At 35.3% G+C, this 21,674-nt stretch overlaps 2 protein-coding genes across 4 annotated transcripts in view; one reads left to right on the top strand and one right to left on the bottom strand.

The window, feature by feature from the left end:
• The window catches only part of LOC113237786, a 77,687-nt gene that overhangs the window by 34,139 nt on the left and 21,874 nt on the right, over positions 1-21,674 (top strand). The gene's annotated exons all lie outside the window — the stretch shown is intronic.
• On the bottom strand, positions 7,606-21,253 carry LOC113237789. Of its 2 annotated transcripts, none has more exons than XM_026474449.1 (6): positions 21,116-21,253; positions 19,258-19,352; positions 18,397-18,526; positions 13,637-13,727; positions 12,597-12,662; positions 7,606-7,876 (listed from the first exon to the last, which is right to left on the bottom strand). In XM_026474449.1, exons 2-6 carry the CDS (start codon positions 19,316-19,318, stop codon positions 7,760-7,762), a joined length of 465 nt encoding a protein of 154 aa, XP_026330234.1. In that variant the 5' UTR covers positions 19,319-19,352; positions 21,116-21,253; the 3' UTR covers positions 7,606-7,759. The 2 variants fall into 2 exon arrangements, with proteins under 2 accessions (XP_026330234.1, XP_026330233.1); XM_026474448.1 differs by having other exon boundaries at positions 18,397-18,515.

The following is a 21,674-nucleotide window of genomic DNA, read 5'->3' as shown; positions in this document are numbered from 1 at the left end:
ACACTATTCCATCCTGACAACGTGCATGTTCACAAGCACACAACCAGAATTAATCTAACACAAGTAGACGTTGATGGGAATATCTGAGATTGAAGCAGGGTGTAAAGCATAGTCTTATAAATCACAGAACTAATGGTAAAAAAAATCCCAATAGTTCTGCCGACAGAACTACTCAACAGAACAGGTGGGAATAGAGGGAGTAGGCAAACTTCTATTTAGTTATAACTAACCTATTGGATTATTAATGACGGTCTGTGTCCGTCACAAATCAAGTGAGTTTTCTATTATGTATGTTAAATTGGAGGCCATCATTATTAGAGCAGTAATATAAAAAGTAAACTTCAAAATCTCGACCACCGCGCGTTGAAATTGTCGATTTTCTATAATACATTTCGAAGAGTGTAAATAGGTACTTTACAATTTTCTTCCACTCCTACTTTGCTCGACGAAAAGTGCGAAACTCTGGATTTTTATGTAGTTGATATACCACAAATTTGTACGAATCACTTTGTTTCTTTGCTTGCAAGAACCTTTTTCTTTCTTATATCGCACTGCTATTACTATAGTGTCATAACTCAAAATATGTGAAATTCAAGATAATACCATTGTGGAAAGTTCATAAATTTTATTCTCTACACGTCAATAAAACCGTCGTTAGAATATTGTAAAAAAACAACTAAAGATATCTGTTACTTAACTACTTAACTCAAAATAAGACACGCTTTACTTACTGCTGAATACTGCTGCCACCTTTGGGATAGCTCTGCTACATACCAACTGGCCACCTTGGATTCAATTGACAAGCGTGTCAAGAGGCTTGTACTTGACTCGATATTAGTAGAGGCGAAGCTGCAGAGTCTTGAACACAGCCGTAAAGTTGCCTGCTTATCGATATCCTACGGGATATATCACGTAGAGTATGCGATGGAATTACACAATTTAATTCCGCTTTCCCCTTTCCATCATCGGGGGACTAGGCGTACGCTTGGGTTCCACTCCTTTGTTGTGGATATTCCAAAGATTCGCACGAAGCATTACGCTTCCACATTTATATGGCGAGCGGCTAGAGAGTGGAATTCCCTGCCTGCAGACTTGTTCCCTGAACGTTATAACTTGAACCTTTTCAAGGCGAGAGTGAATAGGCATTATTTAGGTGTGCATGCTCCATCGTCGACCTCATCGTCACTTTCCATTAGGTGAGATAGAGGTTAAATACACACTTACGTTTCAATAAAAAAAATTAAAAAATAACTATTTAAAATTTTATGAAACTGGCAACTCTACAAATGTCATTTTACTCCGTCTTCAAAAAACAGAGTAAAGAGTGAATAGGAATTTTTTAGACCGACGCATAGCATCATTGTTCACATCGTCGCCTTAATTGTAGCCAAACAAGTGTTTATATAACATTTTAAAAGCTCCAAAGTTCGAACTTGTTAATTTTGATTCGGGACAAAAATAGGCATAAAGAATTCTCAACCGACAGATATGTATGTCGATGTCATACAAAATCTACTCATATCTAAAAGACTGTGACAGTACAGTCTTTACGTTGACAACGTTGAGAAAATACAGAAATAAAAATTACTTTATTCTCCTTTAAGACTCGGCAAACTAAACGGGAAAATCGCAAAATGCCCAATGTAAACCAAAATGTATGAAATATAATTACACGCTTCGGACTCTAGCAAGTATAAGCCCTCAGATTAAAATAAAAAGCAAAACATATAACCATTGACTTACAAATAAATGAACGACGGGTCTAATACAAAAACCACGAAAAAAATGTCCCAAGTCAACCTATTTAAACGTAGTGATATTTCAAGGAATATGAAAAAGCTAAAAATTTGAATTTAAATTGTAATGTCATCGCAGTACTGTCTAATTTTGCTTGCTTCGCTGTCAGTCGAACAAACGAAGACTAAAGCGTGAATGACGCTCTGTATACGATTTTAACGCCCTATAAGTTCGGACACTTTTTAGCGCGGAATGGACGTCCATATAATTGTAAGTCAATGCATATATGTAACGCAAAATTTGAATGCAATATTTTCATTATAATGAACGTTTACGTGACCACAGGATTAATTGTCTGCGTCTGAATCACTTGACACATTAGGTACATTTTGATATACATGGGGCCTATGGTGGTTAAATTGGCCCTGTTGGATAACGTAGGACTAGGACTCTCTGAACGGTATAACTTCGGCCTTTTCAAGGCGAGAGTGAAAAGGCATTATTGACCTCATCGTCAGTATCCATGAGGTGAGATGGAGGCCAAATGCGCACTTATTGTTTTTTGACTCTTGAAACACATCGAGTAGTGGATTTACTCTTGCCTACTTCACCCATTTCAGAATAAAACTACTACTAACTAACCCATTTGTTGCACGCTGTCGAAATTATTTGCAGTTTGATCTCAGACAAGTTTCTGGGCGATTTGGTACAAAGTCAGTTTTAAAAAATATATTTTGTTTAGTCTCCGTCACAATTTAAAAATACCAAAAACTTTTAAGAAAACGTTCAGACTTACACAGTTTTTTGGTTTTCAATCATTTTTTAATATTTTTCCGCACAACACTCTCCATTTCCTAGCACTACAAAATAACACTGAAGTTAGTTGCGTATTGTAACTTCGCCACAATCTACATTGCGTACTACCGCTGTACTTTGTCCGTCAATTAGTTGGTCACGATATCGCTTAAGCATTATGTTAAGATAAGGAAATAGTAGGAAACCTGGCTTCTCTTTTTACGTCCGGGGTTTATGATCAAATTAACTGTACCTATGTGACGAAATAACAATCTGACCGAATAGAAATATGTCTTAGTAAAAATATGGTAAAATTATCATATGCATCTTTTTGTGCAAAGTTTTATCACGATATACCGGGAATAGGGCGAAAATGTAAATTAAAAAAATAATAAAAGTAGTTCATTGGTATTGTATAAGTGAGCTCATTTATTATGTTAAAATAAAAAAGATATAAACCAAAGCGTTTTCTAAATTTATGTTTATCAATCTTCTTGTAAACTTTCTAGTCTCACGTCTTTGCTTCCCCGGAATATCATGTTCTCTTTGTATCTACGGTGGTTCCTGTGTCTTCCTGAACATAGCACAGAGTAAGTGTGATTACACACATTTCCTCAGCTATAATAATTTTCTAACAAGATCGATAACCGACGATGGTACGCGTAAATCTAAAATAGCCTATTCACTCTTCTGACCTTAAATAGCCACGAATATTCTAATTAGTGTTACTTTTTTGCAAAAGCATTGAGAATATAGTATTTTATGCAATCGTTGCATAATGAGAGTTCTTAAAGTCGACTATCGTGTTTAGGTAACGAAACAAACGCTACAAAACAAAAAACTACAGAGAATAGAAGTGTCCGCGATTGGCCAAGTACCGCTTATATTTTAACCAATCAGGATGCAGTAGAGCGTTTATGTAGCGTTATATTTGATATTTTATATTGTTTTTAAATAGTTCGTTTTTGCCAAATGGTTATATTACTTAATAAAATAATTTTAATCGTTTCACAAATATAGAAACGTTATCACTGTTCAGGAACACAGTGACGAATTAATGGAGATTCTTTTAATTAGCGACGTTCTTTTTTTGAAACTCATTAAATTTTTGTATGTGTAATAGCGAGTACCATAGATAATAGAATCTTGCAATGATAATTGACAGATTAAAGTACAGAAATAGAAAAAAACTATTATGATAATTTTGTATCTGTGATTGTTTCTTTTCTCATTAGTGCAATAAAGTTCCAGAGGGTTGTATTTTATATCATCGAGTATATAACCAGAAATAGAGACGAAATGAGGGTCATCCATCCCTGGCAACTCATCAGGCAAATGGTACTGATATCACTTTTAAATATCAACTCTCGTTTGCGCTGAAATCACAAATTAGAAAGCTGAAATAGTACAGCGCCAACAACTGACCTGCGTGTACGTCTCCGTACATTCCAAAAATATTCTGTATGTGTTGTAATAACGATAATATCTCTAACAATGGGGGGCTGTACCATTGGGTGATGTGGGAACAACAGCAAAACATCTAATTACGAAACAAATGGAGTCACATTTTATCGGAAATTAAATACTAAATTATATCATTTTTCAATTTTGGTCCATTATAGCAAAGCTCAAGTTAACTGGTCGATTTAAAGTGAAACAATTGACGACACCCATCAATTGTTTCGAATTCGGACTGGACAATTGAAGCGCAGTTGTCACCGTAATGACATGGCCGACATGTGGAAGAACAGTTTTCTAGCAAATTAAATGCACTTCTTGCCCGTGGACCACCTGACTGGTTCACCTGAGTGGACCACGGGCAATTATTTCTTCCCGTGAGTAACCTATTTCCACCTGGATAGACCATGGGCAATTATTTCTTCCCATTTCTTCGACATTTCGTATTCCTATTTCTGGTTATACATTCGATGATTTTAATAAATTCATAAAAGTAAACTTATATTTGTCATATCCACTTTGAATTACCTGCATCTTAAAAAAATAGTTGTAAGCACCAAAAATGTAATTAATAAATTCATGGTAAATACACATATAATTAAATACAATTTACTGTAATTTTGGACTCTAATTCTAATACTTACGATTTATTATCACATTTTACACCGTATTATGAATAAACCATTGAATTAAACTGTTTGTTTACTGCTTATATTGTAACATTTCCGACGAGGTACTCGTACGTGAACAAAAACTTTTCATTGAAAGATATACAAAAAATAGGTCCTACGACGTAATAGATAATTTGCAGCTTAAGGAATGGAACCCTGTTAACAGAATATTATATTATGCATATTCGTATTATTTTTTTGTAGAATTTTTAAAATCGTGTTTTACAATTACAAAAAACATCTAATAAACCACGAGACTGATCGTAAATAATTGATGACAAATGAGACTTGCAAATGGTACGAATAATTTATTTTAAAAAACCGTTCATGTCTAGAACCTCTGTTTCCTTAAGTTTTTTATAGTGCGAGTCTTTGAAATAGATTAAGTATATAAAGGTTTTTAGACATTTTTAATTTAATTTTTCGTGAATACAAAAAAACGTAATATTACATAAAGATAGTAAATGTGTTCGTAGTAAATGAGGCCGCCAAAGGGCGTCGTGAAGTAAACAATCCGAATTACTATATTAAATTTTACTATATTAAATTACTATATCAAAATTATTAAAAGTGAGTAATTAACTTCGACAATCAGTTAAAAACAAAGGTATACACACAAATATTATGTGCAGGTGTTTGTAAACTTTTTATTTAGTAAATAACTCAAAATAATATACCAAAGTTTCTGACTGTTTCATTTAAAAATAGACGTTAACTCTGTGTAATTCTGTGACAAAATCATTTCAACAGCTAATATTAAATGTAATAGTCAATATCTGCAAAGATTAGTTAAGTGAAATGTGTTTATTTTAAACATTTCAATAAATATTTGTCAGTTACGTGGGTACTTAACATTTGAAATGGCAAATTGGATGTTGGACCCTGTTTGAAATTTGAAACAAACGGTTAAATTCACCGCTGCAAGAAACGTCGTACTGGTCGAGTGGCTGATGCGGTTGCCTTACGCGTCGTGAGTTGCAAGTTCGATCGTTTTCCAGTATTCATAACATGAATTAATGAAATGGCGCCTGATAAAAGACCCAAAATTTCCTTCTGCTTAATGTTCAAAAAAATAAGTACCTATAGTGACAATTTAAACATTGCTACTACAAGGCTTAACTGATACTGGCACAGAGTCGAAGCGTTACGTCGCGTCATGAGTGTGCCCGGATTACAGTGTGGTCGTCGCTCCATATTCTACTCCACTTCATATTTGCATAACACAAATTTATACCTTAATAATGGGAAAATAAAGATGAATATGCTATAGGCGAAAAATATGACACGTCGCGACGCTTCAACTCTGCGCCAGTGTGAGTTAAGCCTAAGTTTTATAGTTGTCAAAATGTAATAGACCTGTTTTGACAGCCATGACACAATGGAACAGGTTGTCCTTGTAAAGTCTGTTATGTAACTACCTACACGTAATCGGTATATCCGCTCACGCGATACATGCAGCCGTAAACGCATACCATACCTAGAGGTGCCGGTGATGATTTTATACCGATTTATCGTATATCAAAGTTATAACAGGTAAAAGAACTAACATTAATTGCTATTTCGGTAACTACTCTAGCAAACCATAAAGTTTTTAATGCCTGGGTCTGTCATTTAAAAAAAATAAACAACTTCAAAAATACGTCACGATAATCGTGTGTGTTAATGTTTGGGCTGGTGATTTCGGTGTTTATTTAATGAAAACATACCGTAAGTAGCGTTTTTTAAGTTTACCCTGAATATAAATGTTTATAAACTATACTTTAAGGAGTAATTTCATGGTAAACGTTAGAACCACTCAAACGGAATATTATCATATTTATCCAAGTACACCAAAAATTTCATTAGTGCTTTTTAAGTGCAGGATTTGCGGTGTATTACTGCATTTTATTTGAGATGTTTTTGATGGTAGTACGGAGGGCATTTATTTAGCAATGCAGAATAATAATTTTTATTTATAAAAACTTGTATTTAAACTGAATGCTTTTCTAATTTGCGAAACCAAATAGCCGCCATTTTGCAGTAGGAGGAGCGCATCGCGTGAGCGGATATTATTTTAAATTATTTTTATTTAAGTTAAACTCTCTAACATTCATTATGTTAATTGTTCTGTCCAAAAATTTCAAACCAATGAATCTAAAAACAATCTAAACAAACACATCGCTGAAATCGGTTAATCTGATTACCGATTTGTTGATCCACATCCCTAATTACGTTGCGATGACAGATGCCAAATTTCATCGTATTGCACCTTCAAGTTTATAACCAGAAATAGAGACGAAATGTCATTTAATTTGTTTGAAAACTATTCTGCCAAATTATTACGGGGACAACTGCTCTCCGATTGGCCAGCCTGAATTCGAAACAATTGTCAGGTGTCGTCAATTGTTTCAATTCAAATCGACCAGTTTAATTTGAGCTTTGCTATAATGGACGAAAAGTGGAAAATTGCATATTTAATTACCTATGAAATGCGATTCCGTTAGTTTTGCAACCAGATGTTTTGCTGTTTTTCCCGCACCACCGAATGGAACAGTCTCCCATTCCTAGAGATATTATCGTTATTACAATAAATACAGAATATTTTTGGAATATACGGAGACGTACACACAGGTCAGTTGTTGGTGTACTATTTCAGCTTTCTAATTTGTGATTTCAGCGCAAACGAGAGTTATGATAAAGACCCATTTACCTGATGAGTTGCCAGGGATGGATGGTCCTTATTTCGTCTCTATTTCTGGTTATATACTCGATGTATTGCACAAAATGATTAAGATAATCTTTTGCGAAGCAAGTGTACAATTGAATATAAAAATTCAGTAAAAGGGGTGAAGTCCTGGTGACTTGAAATACAGACCAGAAATACGTCTAGTTGAGGCACCAGTCTCCCACAATATAATTCTTTCTTTTTTATGTACAGTGCTTATTATTATCCTCAATGTACCTGTATAGTGGTCAGAAAATAAACAAACTTATTATTGTTATTATTGTTATTTTCGTCATACTCAGTTGTGTATCCTCAGACGAACGATAGCAACGCGACGTAACTGTCTGAAATGTATCTTACGAAATAAATTAATCTATTGCGTCACATAGCACTACTAAAAACAATTCTTCCTGCAACATTTTCTATTACAATTACACACATTATAATTTTCGGCAGTTTCCTTTTTCACGGGAGAGGTATCCTCATGTTTTGATATAGCGTTCAGACCATTCTGTGGACAACGTATAAAGGTTATTATTGATACAAAGGTCGAACAAATACATAGCAAAAGTCCTTCGATCGAACCAGCGATTTTTTCGTAGATTTCTCACAAGCGGCGTTCTGCAACAGACACATAGAGAAATTTGTAAGGTAAGAAATTCGTAACTCGTCCCGTAGCTCAATTGGGAGAGCGAAAGTTTCGGTTTGGCGAAAAAGTCGCTGGTTAGATTCCAGCCGTATCGAAATAATTTCCCTTTGATTTGATCGTCTATTTATTTCAAGAATATTTTCATAAAAAATATATGAATGTTATGGTATTTAAAACATCATGACATTTAATGAAATAATTTTTGTTTTATTTTTTATTCATTTACATCAAGCAATTATGACCCGTATTATATGTAACTTTAAGACTAACATACACATAATATAATATAGAAACTAAATAACTCATCTACACAAATTGTCGTGACATTGTAATATTGCAAAGTATAAAAGTTATAAGATTTTCGGATCACTTGGTATCAAAACAAAAAAAGAGCGCCATAAAAATTAGACATTTGTAGCAGCCCTGCCGTGTCGCTTTAGTAGCGCAGCAGTCGCGCATCTGTAGCGATCCATTGAACTTTAGTTCAGTTATTGTGACTGCAAAAGTGGCGCGCACGTATCACGACACAGGCGCTGCAACGTCGCTTCCAAATATTGTATGACAAATAGGAGAATCGAGTATATATTTCTGGTTACATGCTCGATGACTAGTAGAGTCGCGAATGCAGCGCCAGTGAGAACTTTATATTACTACAAGTGTAATTCATGTAGATTAGTTATTTAGTTTCTATATTATGTGATGAGTATATTAATCCTTAAGTTACATATTACACGGGTCACAGCAGGCAGAATAATAAAAAATAGTAAATAAAAATAAAATATTTTATTGAATATCATGATATCGAGTTCTTAGACTTTCGCGATTATTACATACAGGAAATGAAACAATTTTTCTGGATTCAAATCGTGTTTATTTGTTTTTTCAAACAAACCAACGTTTCGGGTAGTTTACAGGTCCCATGGTCACGCTTGATTGAGGTGGTAAAGTCATTAACCAGTTATGTTGACACAAAGTAAACTATAGGGTGCCCTAAGAAAGTTTCCCTGTATCTCCTATGGTTTCGCATACCCCCATACAGTCTTAGTTGAAAAATCACACTGTATTATTATATCCTCCTACCTATATTTGTACTCCGAGTAGTACATAGAAATCAAAAAATTCTCCTGACGTAACTAAAGGTGGCAAGCTTACTAATTTTTTGAACACCATTTATATGCTTTCTAAGTCAAAACAATAGACAAAGTATTTGTGTCATTTTAATTTTTTTCTAAATAGCATCTGAGGGAGCACGTGCAAAAATGCGTCTGTGCGAAGCTAAGTTAGTCAGTCTACATTATTTCAAAATATAATAAATTACGCAATATCTTTTCCTAAATGACTTATTTAATTAATAAATTAATTGTGTAAGATATTTTTCAGAAGAAAATAAATACTTAGCGAAAAATAACCTAACAAACTTTATGTCCTTTGCAAAGAACAAATGTAGACATGTAGATATGTATATATATAATTATATATTATATATTTACACAAAATTATATATTTTTTTAAGTTATGATAGATTATGATTTGACAGATTAGATAATGAAATACTAGAAACGTTCAATGACTCCAAGATTGTTTTATGGTGACGTTTTCGATGAGGATCTTCAATATAAGCTATCGAATCGCAATCAAAATAATATTCTTGAGTCGGATAGCAATTGAAACGACAAAGCACATATCGCACTGTGAATATAATAGTGTATTTAACTCAAAAAGGGTATTCGTTCAGAGTCAATGAAAAACTAATTATTCTCTTCCTGTGAAAGATTTAGAAAACAACATATATAGGTCAAAGTTTATTACAGACACGTAAACAATTTTCTACTTGCTAAATATGTTTAAAAATAAAAGGGAAAGAATAATTTCCTATTTTTGAGTAAACTGTTTTTCCAGAACTAGCTCACAAAAAGTTTATCTCATTTTGGGTTAAGTAGATATGTTTTAATTGTTTCTTACAATATTCTAATAACGATTTCATTGGCGTGTAGAGAATCAAATTGTACGTTCACCAATACTATAATCTTTAATTTCACATATTTTGAATACCAACACTATTGTAATAACAGCGTGATATACCGGATGCTATTAAGTCTTCTCCAGCGTTTTCCGATAATTCGGAAGTGTTCGCCAGTTCATCATCATTATCGTCGCGATCGAGAGGACATCTGAGATCCATCACGTAGACGTGTTTCTAGTCGAGTTAGAAGTAGTTCAAACACCCGGCACCTTCATTCCGATCACATATCCTCAGTTGCCAAAATGCTAATGATAAGCAAGATGATTGGTCGAAACACAAGTTTGAGCCAGAATTTACTCTTTGCAACCCGCGTATTTACCAATAGATAGTACGGAATGGGCATGGTATAAACTCTACCAGCAGTAGGTATATCAATGATGATATTATTTTTATTGATTGTACAAATAGAACACAAATTTTGAAAACTAGAAGATCTCTCGGATTAACTATAAGGGAATTAAAGGCATAACAGTTTAAAACAGTCACGCTGCAAAAAATTGGTTGTAATAAGAAAAACTGTTAAAAATCTGAGATTTGTCTGTGTTTTGTGCTAAATAGAAACTGTTTCACCGAATTTCACGAGGCTGAAAGTTAGAATAAATATGTTTCTGTTAATCTCTAACGTTCATTCCTATTTTACAATTAAATAAAATTGAAAATTTAATTTTATAATAGTAATAACGTCTAAATGATAGAAGTAGTATCTTATTTTTTCAGAAGAAACATTTATTTTTTATTCGTTTTTTAAGTTTATATTTAATAGGTACATTTTGTGTTTTTTATTTTTGAATAAAAAATATTGTATTCAAATATTCCTTTAACTTAATTGCTAATTTAGTCCACTTACAACCGTTAAAAATTTTAAAAAGTCATCTTAATATAGTGCCGATGTCCTACATATAGGACATTGTGAAAATCCAGTTTTCCCAAATAAATATATTTTTAAATACTTTTTCAATACTTTCTAAATTATTAACAACAATCCCTGAAAGTTTCAAAAATATATTCTAAAAAAAGATCTCTGAGTTGGCAGGAGGCTATTGCGAAGAAGTCCAGAGAAATAATGATCAACCACTTGAGGTGAATTTCAGGAAAAACGAATTTTTAATTTGGAAAGCTCCTAAGTGTTCGTGAAAAAGACATGCACAAATGCTACCTGAAATAAAGTCAATGCTGACCATCGAGTATAAATATAGTCATTTAAATTGTTTGAAAATTATTCTGCCAAATCATTATGATGACAACTGCGCTCCGATTGGCCAGCCCGAATTCGAAACTATTGGCGGGTGTCGTCAATTGTTTTAATTCAAATTGACCAGTTTAACTTGAGCTCTACTATAATGGCCGAAAATTGAAAAACTACATGTTTAATATATTATTTAATTACCGATGAAATGTGATTCCGTTTATTTTGTACTTAAATGTTTAGCTGTTTTTTTACCTATTTTTTTAACCTAAATATAAAAGCTATCGTTTTAACAAATTGAACCTTATTTCCTTTTTCCAGATTTAGGCAAAATATCTCAGCATTCAAAAAATTAGACGGCGGTATTAACTCAAAACAAGTTAACATGGACTTTATTATTATTTCCCTTGTAAGAGACATATGATATCCACATAGGTTAAAAATGTTGAATGTACAGTCGATGATTCTAGATAGATCCGTATGAAGGTGTTAAACAAAATTAAACTTTCAGCAATGCTCCGTAAAATTGTGATATGACTTCCTGATTGCATCTTTAATTAAAAACTAAACACTTTATGTGAAGGGCTAAAAAAAAAGATCATAGATCTAGATGAACTGGGTATTATCTCAAAAACACAGATTTTTCAGGAGAGCATATTCAAAGTCACTTCTAGTATTATTTCAGCCGCCATTGTTATTTTTTTCATCTTATCTTTAAAATCGTATTTAAAATCTACACATTTAACAGTATTTTCGAATACTTCTTATTCTTATTCAGCTCCGTAGTTTTGAGAATATACTGAAATTGTTCAGAGAGTTCTATAATATTACGCTTTTGAACATAAAATATTTGTGATTCAGAATTTTAACTAAACTTTTCATGCTTAATACTTTTGAATGAAAGAAGGAATAACATTTAATTCGATAAAACTTTAAGGAACGTAGTAGTATCTCAAAAAACACTATATACTATAAATAACCATAACAATTCAATGAAAAAATATCCCAAAGAAGGTATTACCTTGAAATAATCGACTTTGTTTTAAAAAATTATTTATTTTTTTAAATACACATATAATGAACACTTACTGTGTTTTAGTTTTAATACCCTGTTCAACGAACGACGACGTGTTGACTACTACAGTTTCGTGTGTAATACTGACGACTGTGTTGGTCAATATTTGGGGCCAAAACGTGGAACAAGGTCAAAGGTACTAACCCTGCCCCCGCGCCATTTCGCGTTCGATTGCTATAAGACTTTGTTCATTAGAAAGGTCTCGCTTTTTTTAATAGGAATGCATTTAATGTCCAAATTTTTTAGTTGATACCCTGTTCATCCAGGGCAACGAGATGCTAAAAACGTTCACACTTGCCTTCGGCGCACAGACGCCAGCCGCGCACAAGTCTTCTTTATCCACTTTTTGTAACATTGTGTAGAACTGAAACAATTGGTTTTCGGTTGTTTTTTAATTGGCATCTGGAATAAGTTTTTAATTTCTTTTACATAAAAGATGTTTGTACCAAAATACACTAGCCCATAGAAACGTTAATCGTTGGTATGTCGTATAGGATATTTCGAAAAAAAAGACCAATATGATGAACCAGTATGTACCAAATATTTCGTGCTATATTTTTCTTTTTAACTGATCTTGGTATTAAAAATAATTAGAACAACAAAATACTATAGCTAGCAATGTCGTATCATATGTTTAATTCCGAGAAGTAGCCAAACGAATCAAATGTCAATCTCAAAAACTCACAAACTAAATCGTTTTCCATAGATTTATCTCCGTGCTTATTTAGTTTTCTCACTGTTTGTCGTTATTAGTTTGAAATTAAAGAAAGAGTCAAAAGAATGAGTCCGCTCATATAATAAAATTATCAAATAAGTTTTCAACGACTTTTTAACCGTAGCGCCATGTATGAGAAATCTATGAAAGTATTTCGTGACCCAGTTAGGACGACACACAGAGCGTCTGGCACGGTTTCCAGTTTCAAATCCGTCCGGATCGAAGGAATTTTTTCTAAGTGTTCGGTCTTTGTATTAATTAATTATAAACAAACTAGTGGAGTAATTTTACAAAAAACATTGAAACATTCTGCCACTCTAATAACGACATCTCTGGCCAGAACTGGTAGATGTAAAGGTACCTAACTGTGACGAAACACTATCATAGATTTCTCATAGATGGCGCTACGGTTAAAAAGTCGTTGAAAAACCAAATACAATGATCCGACAACAAGCACGTAGAAACATTAGCAGATAATTGTGAAAGAAAATAAATAAATCTTGATGAACCCTAACTTTTAATTTCGGTTTTTGCTTTGGCTTTCCCGAAAATATCATTGTTAGAAGTCTTATTGTTATTATTATAGTAATTCAAATGTAGAAAAATGTAATGAAAATTCGTACCTTCATTTTAGCATCATAAACTGCATTTAGTATCACACATGCCATGAATTCGGAGCTTTGAGTTATTAACGAATTTGTAGACGTCGCTACACTGAAATGAAGTTAACACTAAGTAGGCATGTCAATAATAATTTTATTTCATGTTGTTCGTATTATTTTTATGGCTTTCATGCATTGACTTACAATTATATGGACGTCGGGTCCGCGCTAAAAAGTGTCCGAACTCATAGGGCGTTAAAATCGTATACAGAACGTCATTCACGCTTTAGTCTTCGTTTGTGCGACTGGCAGCGAAGCAAGCAAAATTAGACAGTACTGCGATGACACTACAATTTAAATTCAACGTTTTAGCTTTTTCATATTCCTTTACATGTCACTACGTTTAAATAGGTTAACTTGGGACATTTTTTTCGTGGTTTTTGTATTAGACCCGTCGCCCATTTATTTGTAAGTCAATTTCATGTGTTACTTTTGACATACGATCACATGCATTAAACTTTTAACTTAATTTTGGCACAATCCCATATCTTTCTACATAAGTTTTGTTTAGAATGCCCCTCTCTATCAACCTCTTGGTTATACGGGAAGGGCACTACGACCTGTGCGAGCGAACCCGCATAGAGACCACCTAAGTCAGGTCCTAACCCCGCACGTTTGCACGGACTTCATCCGGTTCTTTGTGAGGCTAGTGCCTTAGATAAGGCGCCCCGGGTGCAAGTACAGCACCCTCCCTATTTTCCAAATAGGTACCGGAGCTGTAGGCACGCTCACTGCCTGTTGCGCATTGCACAACTAGCGGTTGCCACCGCTAAGCCATCGACTCTAAAGTCCACTACCAAATCCCCACAATGGTGGCGAAGCTATAAGGTACGCTCACTTCCCGACGCCAAAAAACGCCGTCTCCAGGATATCTTATTCTCTAGAGATGCCAGTCGCAGTGTTCTGCGATAAAGTCCGGATATAGCTACCAACTTAACGGGCAAGGGCATGTGAGTAGTCACGTGCCCCGCGCGTCTCCTCTCTACAGGCCCTCAACTAGACCGCTACATAGACACGCCTGCTGCGAACGAGACAGACGCCCTGCCTACATGCAACCGGGGCAGACAAAAAAGTACGTCTCTGCAGCGCACCACAAACCCCAGCGAGTCCATACCCAAATCCGGGTCCACCCGGAAATGTCAGTCATGTCAGCATGACTGTGTTCCAGTTTTAAAGGGTAAGAGTGCTAGTGAAATGACAGGCACATGGGACTTGTCAACTTATGTCTCACGGTGACGGGCGCAGTGTCAGTGCACTGCAACTGTTAAGGATAGACGTGTACCTTACCATCAGGCACACACGACTCGTTCGTCTCGTCACTTCAAACTAAATTAAAAAAAAAACATTATGTACTAAGAGCGATAAATAAGAAATTATTAACGAGAGTTTATTAGAAGACCGAAGCTGAAGACTGAGGGCTGTAATGAGGTTTGTAATTTTTACCGCCCATACTACATATAATGCTTTTCATCACATTTGCGAGGAAATAAAATTTAAAATATGAAGAAACTGGACGAGTATATCGTGAGTCTGGTGGAAAGCTATCAAATACGCCTGTCATTAACTGTTGCAGTGCCCCTCAGAGCTTAAAATCGCAAAGATCTGAGGGGCACCGCCATCGCGCCCGTTATCCCAAAACATAAGTTGACAAGTACCATGTGCCTGTAATTTCACCAGCACCCTTACCCTTCTACACCGGAACGCAGTAATGCTCACATTATTGCTTGGCGGACGAACTCTTTCAATTCCCTGGACAAACTCTTTCACAAAAAGCTCTACTGATACAAAAGAAATATAAACAGCTGACGTGAAAGAAGTGGTGGCCCAAAAAATGTTTACAGATCAAATTGATACTGTTCTTAAAAAGCCTGGATTGCGTAGTGGTAACAATACGAAGTCCTGTTGGAAAAGATTGATGAACATAAAGGACTCAAGAAAGCTTTTTCATAAACTGGTAATAATAAATAACACACTCATAGCCCTATGGAAACGCTGTATCGCGGGTGCATCGAGTGTATAATCAGGAATAGAGACGAAATAAGGACCATCCATCCCTGGCAACTCAACAGGAAAATGGGCCTTATATCACTTTAAATACGAACTCGTTTGTGCTGAAATCACAAATTAGAAAGCTGTAGAGCGCCAACAACGAACCCGTGTGTACGTCTCCGTATATTCCAAAAATATTCTATATTTATTGTAATAAATATATCTAACAATGGGAGGCTGTTCCATTCGATGGTGTGGGAAAAACAGCGAAACATCTAATTACAAAACAAACAAAATCATACTTCATCGGTAATTAAATATTAAATATGTCATTTTTCAATTTACGTCCATTATAACAAAGCTCAAGTTAAACTGATCGATTTGGAGTAAAACAATTGACGACACCCGTCAATTGTTTCGAATATGGGCTAGCCAATCGGAGCGCAATTGTCACCGTAATGATTTGGCAGAATAGTTTTCAAACAAATTAAATTAAATATTTCGTCTCTATTTCTGGTTATATACTCGATGCGCGGGTGCCATGCATAGTTATAGGAAAAAGGGGAGATATGTAATGACGCTATGTAAGATCTAGTACCGATGTCGCCACTTCTTAGCTTGTGTGCAATTCAAACTTTACGCTCTATTATCTACTACCATAACTTAAAGATTTTGATTGGGTAGGGCTTAAAACGTGAAAACGACGAAACACAATTTTAAAATTTAACAAACTTACAGTCACTTGAGAAAGAGTTATATTACAATATTTCAGTGTTTTTTGCATCCTGGTTCAGCCATTCACCATCAGGTGGCGTTATAGTAAAACTGCTACTAGTGTATAATAGCTAACTATTACACGTTAGATGGCGCTGAAACTAATTTATGTTGCACTAAGAACTCACGGAGCGGTTTTCACCCGCGTCTGCCGCGGGACCGCAGCACCTGTAGAGTGTAATAGTTAAGTATGTAAAATTAGTAGCACATTTCACGGAAAGTTTTACGCCTGTAGTGGTGACAGTTGCTACTACTTTTGCTACTGGTACTAGTTGAACCGCGCAGGACGCGATCACCTGCGCGCTCATTTTGGCTGTCGGTTCACGCGCAATGAGTTGCAGGCGTACGCGGTGTGAGTTCTTTATTAACCGCGCGACTTGCGATTAACTCCCACTGACTAACTAACTTCGCGGTTCGTTCCGCAATAGCAACGGTTTCGTGCCCGCAATCGCGGCGGCTACGTGTCCGCACAAACTTGCAGGGTCGTGAGTATTGAAATAAAACCGCTGTCTAGCAGCACCGGCGGGCGCGGATGCAAACCGCTCCGTGAATTGTTAACCTTATACTGACGCTACTCAACGAGGGATGTGGTTCTACCTAATCGATAGTTAGAAACCATGTGGCTGTTTTTAATATTAAATAAATGTTCCATTTTTCATACTACTGGGACTGGTGTATTATTAAATTAATATATTAATACAAATTATTATTATTTTCTTAATGGCGGCCACCAGTCTTGGGCCAATGTCAGTTTTATAAGAATAATATAAAAAACATGGCGATCGTCGCCAGTGTCAGTTTTCCATTATACGTTACCACGGGTTGGTGAAGCTGTCACTGTCAAGAGTATACTCGAACCATCAACGAATTTAATAAATTAAATTATGTTGTTTTTTATGAAGGATTTATGTAATTTTCTATAATTGTTTCTTATTTATTTTGCATGCACATTTAAAATAAAGCCGATTTCATTTTATTTAGTTTTTAAAATGCATTTGCTATGGAAATTTAAACAACGTCAGAAATAGTAATAAGAAAACAATCTTTCGATCTTCCTGCAGCTTCAATCCAACCTTCTTTTATTTGGAACTCATTGGAAAATCTTAAAAATTAAAAACACTCTACGTTTGATCTACGAGTATAATGAAATTTAAATATCCAAAACAATAATACACATACATTTTTCTTCAAGCAACAGCAACATACAAATTGACGTGAAATTGAAACGATTGTTCGAAATATGAGTTGTGTTAAAGTTACTCGAAATAAAATGTTTAGTAATAATAATAATAATAATAATAATAATAAAATAAAAGAAATCAATTTAACGTTTAACGGTTAACTTTTCGCTTCGATATTAAAAGGACTTTAATTATAAATATCATAGTAAGAAATTCAATTATTTCAGTAAAAATTTATTGTCGTAAACATCATTCATTGTAAATGAACATCACTATATTTGAGTCTAAAAATGTCTATGGAGACAAAAAGAAAACATTGAATAATAATAGAAATAGTAACTAAAAATGCAAATAGCCGATAGAATGTAATCTCACTGGCTTTAAAATTTTAGTTTTCACTCTAATTTTTACAAGGTGTATCTGTAACTTCGCATTTTCACGTTTAACGAGAGATCTTGTATGGACAACGATCGCCATGTCACTATCTATGGTGCCATGGATACACACATAGATAGACAATCATCGTAGGCCATACAAATATTTCTACTTGCCCGGGAATCGAACCCAAGACCTCTGCGTGGCAGTTCAGAATGCTAATCGTAAGAAACGGAGGCAGTCAGTGAGTAGTTTATGCTTGGGTGTAAATTGTGGTTGTCTGTGTCCATGGCACCCGTGATACAAGATCTTCCTAGTGCGGAGCAATGAGTGTGTGCGTTTAGGAAATAGTCTACGCATGCGCCGGAATTGCGAACTCATACGTATTTAATTGAAACGTACTTGGTTAACACATTATGTAAACTGCATGCGTACGATTGCACTGCGTCATATGAAAAATTGCCCAGGACTTCTACATTTTCTTGATGACACAACACGTCTGGGTCACCCATCGGCATACACTGAAAGCAACCTGCATATTACAATGATTTTTTTGCGACAACGCCATGATAATACAATTCGCCCGTCCTGTTTGTTTTCTGTTAAAAGGAGTCAATTTGATCTGACTCCCACTTTTCGGGGTATATCTGTCTCTCTTACCGATAGTCTGGATCTCTTTGATATAACATTGAGCGCAACCCTTAACTTTGGCAAAGATCTGGGTATCCTTAATAACCTTATTAAGGATACCCAGTTTTAGTTAGCGATATTTCACGCCTGGACAGCTCTTAACTTTATACAAAGCATAAGTCCATTCATGCATGGAGTACTGCAGTCACCTGTGGGATGGCTCAGCGAAGTATCAACTTGAGGTTCTTGGTTCGATTGAGCGCAGAGCCAGAAAGATTGTTGGTTACGATGAGCTCGAATCTAAAGTTTATAGTTTAGCCCACAGACGCCAAGTTGCCTATCTGTCGGTTTTCCATAGAATATATTTCGGTGAGTGTGCTCATGAGCTCTATCAGCTCATCCCGCCCATACCATCGGACATCCAGACGTACGACGGTCTGTCTTTCCGAATTCATACAACCCGAGTGTCTTTGAGGTGCGATTGAATAGGCTTCTTCTTCCATCGTAGGTCTTATCTTTGCTCCAGCACTAGGTAAAGGTCAAGAGCAAGTCCATTTAATTAAAAAAAATTTTTTTTGATGAACAATATATTCCGATAAGACAGGAAGATGTAAAAAAATTTAAAATACATACCAGAATAAAAAACAAAACTGCGAACAATCCAACGGCTTTCAGTAACACAGAGATGATACATGTTTGCTCATTATGATTTTGCCGCACGTCAAGTCCTATAAAAAACTTAAATTAACATACAAAACAGGGAACTTCAAAAAGTCAGTAAAGCCGCCATTTGTAAATTAACAAGTCATGGAACCAATTCAGTGAGTCCAAACACTATAGTTCCACTGTAAGTAGTTGAAGAGTTGGGCAGTCTGCAGACAGTCCTGGTTGCAGCATCAGGTTAAGGTTACCATATTATTCTAATGTCGTCGGATTTCCATAATATACCAAATTTCAAGTCGATCACACAAATAGAAGTAGAGTAATTAGTAATAACCTTCTTTCCAAAATTCCCACACTTAGGGCGCGTTCCCATAATGTCGTGACGACAAATAGTCGTGCAGTTTAAATTGTCGTGTCTTGTATATTTAAATGAAGTTGTTCACATGTAGTAATAATCTCAGTACAGAGTACTAAAAAAACCGACCTCAAAAGTACGTGGAATTACGTCTATTTGCTAAGTTTTATTGAAATATCCCCTAGTTCGCCACTATACAGGACTTGACACTGGAGACAATAAAAATAGGTTCTCACTACTAAACTACTCAAAGGATATTGAGAGAAAAACGCCTTGAATTGAAGAAATAGCAAAATGAACCATTAAAGTAATTGCTCCTAAATTAAATTAGGCGCTATTTATAAAAATGAATCTTCATGCGTGAACAGCCACCCTTAGAGTTGGATGATTTTCTTCTAAATGAAATGGGACCACTATGGAAGTACTCCCTTTCCAACAAAAAAAGAATCATGAAAATCGGTTCACAAAGCTTTAAGTTATCGCGTAACATACATACAAAAAAAAAGAACATGCAGTCATATTGAGAACCTCCTCCTTTTTTGAAGTCGGCTAAAAACAAGATTAAGCTGATTCCGACTTTTCGTGATGTATCCATACCGATAGCCTACCGTCTCTGGCTACTTGGAATGGACCTGTCGTCCAATTTGAACTTAGATACATTGAATCCATGGCCAAAAATGAAGCAAGGAAGCTTGGCAACCTTTCCAGGTAGAGGTGTTACTTTACACCGGGACAGTTGCTCCAGCTGTATCAAGCACAAGCCCGGACGAAGTACTGCTGCCACCTTTGAGATGGCTCTGCTACATACCAACTAGCCACCTTGGATTAAATCAACAACCGTGGCAAGAGGCTTATAGGTGACTCAGAATTGGTGAAGGCGAAGCTGGAGAGCCTTGAACAACGCCGTAAAGTTGGCTGCTTATCGGTATTTTACAGGATATATCACGGAGAGTGTGCGATGGAACTACACAACTTAATTCCGCCTTCCCCTTTCCATGATCGGGAGACCAGACCACACCTTGGTACCACACCTAAGTTGTAGATATTCCAAAGATTTGCACGAATCGTTACGCTTCCACATTTATACGGCGAACGGCTATGGAGTGGAATTCCCTGCCTGCAGACTTGTTCCCTGAACGTTACAACTTGGACCTTTCCAAGGTGAGAGTGAATAGGCACTATTTAAGTGTGCATATTCCATTGTGGACCTCATCGTCACTTTCATCACGTGAGATGGAGGTCAAATACGCACTTACATTTCTTAAAAAAAAATTTCTTATATCCACCAGTTTCCAGTTCTTGGTCGCTATTCATGAACCTTTCTTCACTGGGATTATCTGTTTCGCGAGTTGTGATATTCGGTTATGAATATTTTACCTTATTAATCAAATGTAATCAACCTCATTCTCACTGTCTACGGTGGATACCAGGATCAAACCTTAAACTTACCTATTTAAATGAGCAACCACTTACCAGTGTTACGTGCCATAGTTAGTTGTTATTGGCACAAGATTTTGTTTGCTGATCAGAAAAAAGGAAAACCTCTCAAAACTGTTCTATTCTTTAAAGTTTACAACGCCATGTTTTTCAGTTTTACAATTTTTTTGGCACAGTCATACTAAAAATTTCACTTAGTTCAAATGGTTCAGACACAAAAAAGAAAAATAAACTTTCTGATAACACTTGACAAATGACAAAACTATGGTATCTAATTTTTTTTTCCATCCGTCTAAGGTATACCTTATAGCAATTTTGAGAACGAAAAGAGATTCTTCAAAGAAAAGAAGGATTATTCTAATAGCGATATCAATATGAATTAATTAATTTGGGTAAAAAATTGATAATTAAAGGGAAAAAATATACTTAAGAAAATTACCAGAGTTATTATGCATGCAGAGCAAACAAATCATACTTGAACTCAGGCACTTGTAACACATTTCGGTAATGTGACCAAATACTACGATAAAATCTAAATTACCGCAAAATATTGAAGAAGACAGAAAATACACCACAAAATTTAAAGACTGTTTTC

This window comes from Hyposmocoma kahamanoa, unplaced genomic scaffold (genome assembly GCF_003589595.1).
Source record: "Hyposmocoma kahamanoa isolate Upper Pololo Valley unplaced genomic scaffold, ASM358959v1 94, whole genome shotgun sequence".
Classification (NCBI taxonomy): domain Eukaryota; kingdom Metazoa; phylum Arthropoda; class Insecta; order Lepidoptera; family Cosmopterigidae; genus Hyposmocoma; species Hyposmocoma kahamanoa.
Note: the sequence above shows the minus strand (reverse complement) of the source record. Positions and strands in the feature narration are given on the sequence as shown.

Coding starts and splice junctions, on each gene's coding strand:
- LOC113237789 (XM_026474448.1), bottom strand. Junction 13,728..18,396: donor TTACATAATGTGTTAACCAA/GTACGTTTCAAT, acceptor ACTTCATTTCAG/TGTAGCGACGTCTACAAATT. Junction 7,877..12,596: donor CTGGCGTCTGTGCGCCGAAG/GCAAGTGTGAAC, acceptor CGTTGTCCACAG/AATGGTCTGAACGCTATATC.